The 10,916-nt window shown below is 33.6% G+C and overlaps 1 protein-coding gene across 1 annotated transcript; it reads right to left on the bottom strand.

Annotated features, from left to right (window-relative positions):
* On the bottom strand, nt 1–9,090 carry LOC142632223 (putative protein phosphatase 2C 11). The gene is made up of 9 exons (XM_075806645.1): nt 8,768–9,090; nt 6,369–6,511; nt 6,044–6,142; nt 5,772–5,930; nt 5,201–5,287; nt 3,369–3,460; nt 2,015–2,086; nt 301–451; nt 1–218 (listed from the first exon to the last, which is right to left on the bottom strand). Exons 1-8 carry the CDS (start codon nt 8,998–9,000, stop codon nt 323–325), a joined length of 1,014 nt encoding a protein of 337 aa, XP_075662760.1. The 5' UTR covers nt 9,001–9,090; the 3' UTR covers nt 1–218; nt 301–322.
* Between the last annotated feature and the right edge of the window lie 1,826 nt (nt 9,091–10,916).

Genomic DNA, 10,916 nt, shown 5'->3' with positions numbered 1-10,916 from the left:
TTTTCAAATGTGATATTAACTAAGATTTAAATTTATATCAATGTCATAAACCATCAATCAAACACAAAATAAAGTGTCATTCAGGATCAACAGCATGAAAACTCGGCTGTCAAGCCTGTCACAATAATAAACTAATAACAACATTAAAAAAAAAAAAAAAATCATTGAAAGAAACTGCTTTTTCATAACTGGCGCAGATACTTTAATGGTCCTCAAACCTGCAAGATTTAAAAAAGAAGAATAATTACAAAAAGTATTCCATCATATTAAAAAATGATAGGCAAGACCACTGACTAATACCTGATATTCTTAATATGAATGCTCATGATTTATCAAACCGAACTACAATAGAAGTAATGTTATCTGAACTTCCTCGTGCATAAGCTTCTGTTATAAGTCTTCTTGATGCCTCTTCTGCATTTGGTATATCCTGCACTAAAGCCACAGCATCCTGAAAGAGAAGATACAGCACTCTGAGACATTGCAATTTCTTGTAAAATAATTTATGCAGATGACATGCAATTATAGGAGATAAAAGAGACAATAAAACTACTGCTACAGCAAAACAGAAAACATGTAATCTACTGCGTTTATCATCCTCATACCCACTACAAAAAAATAACATGTGCACAAATAAAGGAGTGCTTCATAGCCAATTTTTTGACTTTCAGAACTCAGTGGTTAAGTAGGAGGTTCAAGGTCCAAACTTAAGAATACAACAATTCTGGGTGAAGATAATAGTAAAGCTGGGGAAACAGTTTTCCAACAATCATAGTTTTCCAGCAGTAAAGATACAAAAATTCTGGCTGAAGATTAACAGTGATGCTAGAAATTTTCACCCTCCTCTCATTGGGGTGTGGGGGAGGGGGACTTAACTTTGAAGAGCAAGTAAAAGGAGATTTCAGATCCAATCTACATCCACACGCTATGCACACAGCATTTTCCTCCCCCCACCCCCCGGGGCCCCCCCTCCCTTCTCTCTCTCTCTCTCATGCGCATGTCCACATACATTAAACTCTTACATAAAACAAATTGTATCTTCAAATGAAAACCCAATGTTAATAACCCCTCACAGCATCCTCTCTCTCTCCACCAATCCCTATACTTTTGGAGGTTTTAATTTTGGTGGGCCAGAGGGTTTCGCCACCATCCGTTCTCCCTCCCACCAAAAACAGGGATTCTATCACTCCTCCTCTACTTCTTACCCCCCCCCCCCCCTTCTCCTGTCCCTCCAACATATTGTAAACTGTAAAGGTTCTACCTACCTAGAAGAACCTATGATCCTGGAAGCCATCCTGATCATATTGCCAAGCTGCCTGAAGTCTCAACTGTAGAAGGTTCAAATTAATCCAGACTAATATAGGAGCTTCTTTCAAACTCCGACAAAAAATAACTTATGCCCGGCATTTTTGAATTTAACAATGCTAATAATCACTTATTTTCTTGTTTGCAGCCAATTCCTTTTGACGCTGCTCTTGCAACCACCAAAGACAAATATATTGTCACCCTTAAATAAACATGCTCATAATCAACCTAATGAAAAACAAGCCATCTACAGAGAAGGACAAGACAATCTAATATCTAAAATTTTTCTCATTAAATATTCAAAAAGCCTAATAACGTGTAGATTAAACTAGGAATCTAAAAGAGAATATGACCACTAAAAGGAATTGAACAACAAAAAATCAGGTACCAAACACATAAGCCCTACAAAAGCTCTTTTATCCAATATAAATCACTATATGAAAGAAGAAAAACCACAATATTTGGTAGCTCCCCTAAACTATTCTAAATCATGATTCATGATATCAAAGTACCGCCACTCCTTCCTAATTTCCTTGGGGAGGGAAAGGGGGGGGGGGGGGAGAGAAAAATCCATTTCAAAGAATCTAAATGAATTTTTATGTGCATAAAATAAAAGCCAAAACATTTAAGGAACAAAACTAAAAAGGTAACTCAAAATTAATTTCATTTTATTTGATGGCATATAACTTCAAGGTTAACAAGCACTCACCTTGTTTGATATGACATTCCAAAGTCCATCACTTGCAATAATTATAAAGTCTACACCATCGATTTCTTCTTCCTAGGCAGTAGAAAATAAAATAAAATAAATGGTTAACAAGGCAAGTTTAAAGCGATATGCTCAGCAAAGTAAAATGGCTCTATATAACAAGAAAATTAAAATTATGCCTTGTCAATGCTGTCTACCCTATATTATGCACAGAGCTAATCCCAAAACCAAATACAGGAGGGTTCCAGTAGGTTGATGACTAGTATAAAATTTCGCCACTATTCATGCATGAATCCTTTTTAAGAGAAAAATATAAGAACTTACAGACAGGTACACAAATCACTTAGAGGTTTTTTTTAATAATTAAATTGTTATAACAAATAAGGAAGGGAAATTTGAACTCTGATTCACTGATAAAGGAGACCAAAGCAATGCCACTAAGCTACAAAACTTTAGCACAAAGCAATTAGAGAATGAAATTTTTTAATAGATGTTAAGGGAGGTGTACACCTCTTCATAGCGGTGATCTGATCATAATGTGTTTTTCCAGGTTATTGTTCATTAGGTTATCAATGGAACCATATCCCACATCTCTTTGGCCACAGGGCAATGAAGAAGCAGATGATCAGTGGTCTCCCCATCACCTTTTCACATACACATACAACACCAACTCACCAAAATTATGTGTTTTTTTATAAGATTTTCCGCTAATAAATTTTTCCCTAATGAATCCATCCAAAGGAAGAAAGCAACCTGTGTAGCAACTTGAGGTTTCTAGATAAGTGTGCACCTCCTGTTATGTAGTTATTTTACAATTGGCTTACTATACTTGTATTAGCTTAGGGGTATTCTTGCAATCATGTCACATCACTCTGATATAAATATACACTAAGGTGAAGGGACTAAACTATTGAACCATAAACCTATTTTTTCTAATCTCTTTCTCAGTTCATTCTTCTCTCTTAACCTAAACTTCCATACTTTACAATTCAATTGTGTCATTTGTGCTAGAGCTCATTGGCTATAGTTCAATTAATGTCATGCGTTTTACCCTTTTTTGCTTTGCAAGGTAAGTGTTGAACCTAAGACTTATCACAAACCAAACCCACCCTCCTTACAACTTGAGTAAAAGCCATCTTATGTTCCACCAGTTTGAAAAAATTTGTTTGTTTATTTTATTTTTATTTAATTTTACCACATACAATTACAAGAGCAACTGACTGAGCATATGTGTAATGTCTTACATTATAATTGAAAAACTGACCATAGTTAAATGCATCTTTTAAATGCAAAAAAGTGGTCAGATGACAACCTCAGCATTCAACTGCAAAAGAAAAGAAAGGAAAAGGTTCACCTGTATTTCTGGCTCAGCAACAACATATGGCTTGAGTAGTTTATCTCCAAATGCACGAGAAACAGCGAGAACACCACCAACCCTCCATGTTCCTGTGAAAGCATGGCAACAGATTAGAAGTTTACGAGAATTGTTGCCTAAACACTAATTTCTATGACTAGAGACAATACAGTAACAACACTAGCCTACAACTGATCTGTCAGCACCTAATTTAGTATACTAGGAAAAAAAAAACTGATAATAGATACCAGAGAAAACAGCAGTGGAAAATGTCTGACCTATATCCCAAATAATGTATAAAAAAAAAACACCAACTTTATTGTTAAAAAAAAAAAGGGAATACACAAGAAACCATGATTGCAAGAATCTAAAAAGACAGTACTGAAAAAGACTAGAAGTCGAAAACTCAGATATCATCAACATTTCTCAGTTACAGTTTACTATCAGAATCTATAAACACAATCAGATTAAGTTTAAAATGAACCACACTTTGAAATGAAACCAAATCATACCTTGGATCAATGATATTACCTAAAATTAAAATAAAATGCTATTTATTGTCAGGAACAATTTCATTAAAATCAACACCTTTCATTGTTACTGGCCTTCCAAGATGCACAACATGCATATCAGAGGGCTTTTTTTTTTCACAGCTCTGTTAATCTTTCTTTGTAACGCTTTTTTTTTTTTTTTCTTTCCTCTCTACTCACACCTCCAAGACTCTTTCTCCTCCTCTCACAATTATATGGATTCTAGATGCCCCCCTCCCACCCCCCTTCCCAAGTCAAAGAATGACCCCTTTATTAATTTAAAACTTATCATAATTTCTTTTTTAATAGGTAAGAATACTCGTATTAAGAGAAGACTACTTCATTAGAAGAATGAAGCAGCCAGAAAAAAAATATGTACAAACAAAAGAAAGGAAAACAACTATGTACAGGAAGATTGTTTGATTGGTAAGTTATCATTATGTTTACTTAAACATTTTAAATTATTCTTTTCTCAATATTGTTTGATTGGTAAGTTATGCACGCACCTAGTAGGTAAGTTATGCACGCACCTAGTAGGTCTTGAACTCATGACTTCACCCTCAACCTAGCACTTACAAGGGAAGGAAGCGCAAGTTGAGCTATAGCTCATTGGCATTCTTTTCACAAGATTTCAGTTTCAAATGCGATTACATTTGTATCAAAAATGAATTGTGAAAAAACCAACTTAACTGTTCAGCCTCTCAAATTGAAGGTTATTTATGTATTTTTTAAGTTATTAGTAAGGTATCCCCCCCACCCCCACCCCCCCTGGGGGAGATGATTGATTAATGGGCAAATTATTATTAGAATTATTTTCCTTTTCTTCTTAAGGTAGATTAATATGCAGATAACTAAATGATATGTTTGTATATAATCAGTATTAAAATTGGCTGCATAAGATGTAAACAAAAGTTTGTTTATGTTAAAAATTGAGGGGCTGGGGCAACGTGCTTACTACAACATCACCACGATTGATTTCCAAAATCCATGTGCAATACAAGGCAAGTTTTCACATGCTGATCTTCTTATTCAGAATGTTAGAGTGAAGTAATTCACAAAAGTTGAAAGAGATCTAAACCAATAAACTATAAAATTGTTTGACACAACTGTTCAACTATTAAATGTTAGGTGTAGTTAACTTAGCTAAACACAGCCCAAGTTGTTCTCCAGTGGCACTATATTCTTTAGGCAAAAACTACAAAGTGGATAAAACTTCCCGTAGAAGAAGTTCACATCACAAGCAAACCCAGGGTCCCAGAAACAACAAATGCAAACATACAAGACCACAAAGATGCAACTTACCTGCCCAAATGATGAAACCTCCAGCCTGTTCAATCCGTTGGCGCTCATCAGATCTTTCAGGTTTGTGATCAATAGACAATGGGATAGCTGCATAAGGAGGCAATAATGATCACACAATTAGGGTTTGTTTAGGATCAGCTTATTTTGCTGAAACTAAAAACTTTTGTTGAAAGTGATGTAGATAAAGGTAAAAGTTAACTGAAATAGTACAACGGAACCTATAAATAGTACTAACAAGTGCAGTGAGACCCATGAATAGTAGCAAAAATAAGCTGAATAGTAAAATAAGCTGGCTTTTTAAGCTGAAGCCAAACGCACACTTAAAGAGATACAAGATATTGAACTGTTGATTAAATATCTGTATTCTTATACAAATCAACATAAAACCTATGGAAGTCAATCCATCAGTCCACCATAGAGATGTCATTGCAAAAGCAATTTTGGTGAGAAAATCATTATCAAAACAAAATAAGAACTATAAGCAGTGAGAGATTCTTTATTTCTCTAAGTTCATCCTTAATTTACAGGAATTAGTCTAATAAATCACAATCTTGACAGAGAAGGCATCAACCTGAACCAGCTCTACAGGCAACAACTCTAGAATCACCAACATTTGCAACAAGCAGACGGTCCCCTAAGAGCAAAGCAGTTGTTGCAGTTGAACCAGCATCTTTCTGCTGACCTTTCTCTTCATTGAGGTAATCAGCATCTGTCTGTTTAAATACTTCAACTATAACAGAAAACAGAAATGTAAATTGCTTCTAGTTCATTACCCATGTGAATAAAAAAAACTTGAACCAGCATTTCGTACATAATAACATCAGAAATTCACCAACTTCATACCAATGGCTGTCTTTGGGTCATTGATAAAATCTGGGTGGCTACTTAAATTCTTGAAAAGGTTGTTTTTAAGGTATTCAGCAGTTCTCGAACCTCCATGGCCTGAATTGGACCACAACATCCATGTAAACACATAACAATGAAAGAAGTTGATAAACAAGCATCTAGACCATCCACAAGGACCTAATCTCTAGAAAAATATTCAACTTAGAAAGGTAACAAGTCTAGCAGAAAGAACAAGGCACCGCCAGCCATGAATTTTCTCCTGATATAAGACACTCAAAAAAAAAGTCGTACCATGGATAGGTAATAAAAACCTAGGCCGTACCATCGAAAACACCAAAAAAAGCTACCATCTGACCATCAACTTCTGAAATCCTTGTCTCGTAGAAATCCTCCATGGAAGCTCTTTTACCCTTGAAAGTGGAATATCCATAGTTGAAACTTCCATTTCGATTTCCAGTGAGAAAGCTAAACAATAAATAGAATATTTGGTCAGACTTACAACTGCAACCAGTCTCAAGAACTGTCGGTCGAAATTACAGCATAAAGCATTCTTACTTTTGCCAAAAAAAAAAAAAAAAAAACCAAGACAAGATTCCAAACAAAGGTATTTTACCAAACTCATGGTATTCTCTATAAGCATATATCAAGGGTTCAAAAGTCCTTTAAAATTACGAAATCATATAATTCCCATAACTTATAACATTACGAAATTCTTGTCATTGCTGAATATTGTAATTGATCTCTGAAATCTAAATGAGAGAAAGTACAATCCAAGCAAGCCATGCTCACTCTGTTAAAATTGAACATGCATGAGGTTCAAATCTGGCAGAACAGAAATTCAAACAGTTTAAACTTTCCATCAGAACTGATCACCATGAAATTTGGAGGGGAAGCTTACTATAAAAATTATGTTTTTAAACTATCAAAACCATTACATATATGAACAAGATAGACATACTTAAGATTCAGGGAAAAGTTAACAACAATTCAGGTTGAATTCCCGCAGATCAACACCAGGACTAAACTAAACCAATAAAGTCCACTGCAATGAATGTTTTACTCAGGACTTTATCAGAGCCAGATTATAATCATACAACCCAAACCCATGTGCTTTATAAACATATAAAAAGGTCGTAAAATAGGTTGTACACTTGTACGAAGTCAAGGAAAGGTGATTGGTAGGCAATGCAATGAAAGTTTAGCTCATACTTACCCCCCCCCCCCCTTTTTTTGAGTCTCAACTAACTCAAGAGTGAGTACAGATGTAGCTATAGTTTTAATATAAGGGAAAAGACCTTAACTTTTAAACTCAAAGTTTGAATCCCATATGGTTGTGTGCATTGTACTTATCTTTACAAAATAGGTTTACATTTAAAAAAAGAAAAAGCACTAGAGTTTAAACCTAAAAATATTCTTGAACCACAAAATATACTTCAAATTCCACAATCATAGTCAACCTCAATTCAACAACCTTGTCTTTTGACATCACTCACCTATGATTAAATATATATAGCACTAGTAAAGCCTACATCAAACCACCCAATTCAAACCCTTTTTTTTTCTTTGAATTAACTTCCAAATAAGTCATTAATGACCCCTTATTTAAGAAGGCTTACTTAATTCCAAACCATTCATCATCAAACAAAGGCTAATCAACCAAATCAAGAATGAGTACACATGTAGCCATAGCTTTTGCGTGAACTGAATTCAAAATATTAGTTCTCCTATGGATACACCCAATTTCACAACTTGTTGCCTTATGCAATAGCAAGTGGTGGGTCTACATGGGCAAAAAGTGTCTCGCCACTCACAGTCGCACAAGTTGTGAAGTTAGGTTTTTCTCTATAATTATTCACAAACGAGTATTGCTACAGATACTACAAGTCTTACTACATTGACCTTAAAAACTAATATGTCACCAATCATAAAAAGACAATTCAAATATTTAGTTACGAGGTTATTGAAATCCACTAATCACATTCATTGATTGATCAGTTTGTAAGCTTTATGTAGTAAAACTTGTGTCACCTTTAGCATTTTCCTTCACAAAATATATACTCATAAAAGAGTTCTACTACTTTCCTAAAAAAAAAGAGTTCTACTACATACACAACATTTTGCATTAAAATTCAGAGTCTCCCACAAACCCACCTCACTGGGACCCATTAAAATCGAACAAAATCCACCATTTCGGTAAAAAAAAATCGCTTTTCCCTCGAAAAAACCCGAACTTTGAGTTTGATTCGTGTATAGTTCTGTGAATTGCACTTATCTAATGTTTTTTTAATTAAAAAAATTACACTAGATTTTATAACCTAATAACATCTTCAAACAAATAACAGGAAAAAAAAATTCATTTTTGTTTCTTGGAATTGAATTCACAAACAAATAATTCGCTTACCATAATCAATGTTTGCTGTTTTCTCATAAGAATTGAAATGGAAGTAACTACAACTTTCAACAAAAATTGAAATGAAAATAAGAAAAAGGAAAAAAAAAAAAAAGAGAGAAGAAGATCACACTAGATTTTGAAACCTAACAAGTTCAAATTCTCAAATCATATATAATCAACCTAAATTTAATTTCTTGGAATTTAATTCACCAAAAAAAAAAAAAAAAACTTGCTTTTTCAGAATCAATGTTTTTGTTGTTTTCTCACAACAATTGAAATGAAAGTAAAAAAAACAAAATCAACACAGAGAGAGAGAGAGAGAGGGGAACCTGATGCCGCCACCGCTGAAGATGGCGTCGGGATCTCTGGAGGACATTACGATGGCCGGCGTAGGTGGCGGTGGTGATGGCGGGGCCATCGGATCGACATGGGCGGATGAGGATGTGGTTGAGTCGCCGCCGGTGTGATTTATGAGATCAATGATAGATTCTTCTTCTTCTTCTTCTACTTCTACTTCCACTTCTACTGTGTTCGTGTCCGTGTCCGTGTTCCTGTTGCTCATGCTCTGTCTTTGTCTCTGTCTCTGCTTCTGGGCATTCTTTTTCTCCCCTTTTTTTTTTCTTTTTGTTTTTTTGGGTTTTGCTTTTTAAAAAAAAAAAAAATTTCAAATCTTAGTTATTTATCACAATTCACACTAGTACTTTTTAAATATATATATATATATATATATATATATATATATATATATATATGATAGGAATTAGGATTCTGAAAAAAAAAAAAAAAATCCTTTCAACTGATTTAAAAAAAAAAAAAATCACCAACAAGGTTGTGGTTAAAAGAAAAATAGTAAAAACTAACTGTGTAATTTACTTTTTTTTTTTTTTGTGTGAGAGGGTGTGTAATTTACTTTCGACTTCGTGGCGGTTAAATAAACTAATCATGTGTAATTTTGATATTGTAGGACATTTTTAATATGTCATGTGGTTTTTATCTGAGTGTTCTTATAACGTTTTGTTTGTTTTGATTTTGAGATTTCTAAAAAAAAAAAAAATGAGTCATTTTTTTCTAAAAGAAATATCTTCTATAAAATTATTTTATTTTCTAATTCTTAGTAGCAACTTTAAATGCGTTAGAAAACAATCTCTTAGCTTCCCTTATATAGCCTAACATGAGATAAAGTTATTTTCTAAAAGAATCTCTATTAAATAAGTTATACTTTTTATGTTGACAAAAGTTAACTTTTCTAATGCTAATAAATACCAAAAAACTTGAAAAATTATTTTTACACAGTTTTTCATTGAGGAAACAAAATATTTAATTGAGTTAGAAGAAATTCCCTAAAATGGATTGAAGAAAAACTAAAACCCTATATATAGATTTGAAATGGACAAAATTTTGTCTTGAATGACTTTGGAGTTATTTTCTCTAACTCACAAAGTAGCTATTTTTATAAGACTATTTATGTGTATTATTTAATCAAGTGATATGGTTTATTAAAAAAATAATGCGATTAAAACTATATATGAATGATCTCTTCAATAATCTAAGCTTTTTTTTCTTTATAAATTTAATTTATTGATTCCATGATGGTTTTTATTTTGGCGTAAATACACTTTTAGTCCCTATATTTTGGCTTTTTTCTATTTTGGTCCCTACATTTTAATTTACCACTTTTAGTCCCTAAATCAATTAGCGCGTGTTATTTTGGTCATTTCCGTCAATCAACAGCCGTAAATATCTGACATGGCAAATGGAGGACTTAAATATTATTAAAAATTCACATCACCCATGACACATCAGCATCTAAATTTTTTTTAAAAATAATATATTAATTTTAACTAAATAAAAAAATAAAAAAAGAATTAAAAATCAAAATTCATATGAATTAAGATCTAAAAGTTTCTTGAACAAGAACACCAAGAACATCAACCCAAATCTAAAATATTCTCCCATTATTTCTCTTCTTCCATTTTCTTAGCAACCAAACATGCAAAACACACAGCAATCTTCAAATGAGACCTGATGATGGTAAAAAAATCAATAAGCTGGATGCTTCAGATTTAAAATGATTACTGGCTGTCTTGATGGCCTGAAAAAGAAAGAACAATGATCAAAAGTGACCAGGATTGTCGGCCAAGAACCCTCCGATGGCAAAGTTAGTTTTCTCTCTATAATTTTGGAGTTTCAACTTCTCAGGAAATGTAAAAACGTACCTTTGTCTAGTCTGAATGAGCGTTTATATAGTGTACCGTAGAAATGGTTATTAGACTTGTAACCTCCCCTATATTTAAGGAGGTTTGAGGGTTCAAGGATAACTTCCACAACTGTTTAGGAGTTACATTTGTCTCATAACTGTTATTGGAAGTTATGCGTGTGATAAGGAGTTATAGTACTGAATCAGGAATTTTCCTAAGTGTTAAGGGTTCGTCCAGGGGTCTTCTTGTCCTGCTTTCGAGAAGGGTCGTTCCTTTCTGG

Source organism: Castanea sativa, chromosome 4 (genome assembly GCF_040712315.1).
Source record: "Castanea sativa cultivar Marrone di Chiusa Pesio chromosome 4, ASM4071231v1".
NCBI classification, from domain to species: Eukaryota; Viridiplantae; Streptophyta; class Magnoliopsida; order Fagales; family Fagaceae; genus Castanea; species Castanea sativa.
Note: the sequence above shows the minus strand (reverse complement) of the source record. Positions and strands in the feature narration are given on the sequence as shown.

Excerpts from the sequence above, each read along its gene's own strand:
- LOC142632223 (XM_075806645.1), bottom strand. The coding sequence starts at position 9,000 with ATGAGCAACAGGAACACGGACACGGACACGAACACAGTAGAAGTGGAA. Across the intron at positions 5,931-6,043 it reads TGACCCAAAGACAGCCATTG|TTGAAGTATTTAAACAGACA; the intron begins GTATGAAGTTGG and ends TTTCTGTTATAG. Across the intron at positions 5,288-5,771 it reads TGCCTGTAGAGCTGGTTCAG|CTATCCCATTGTCTATTGAT; the intron begins GTTGATGCCTTC and ends CTCCTTATGCAG.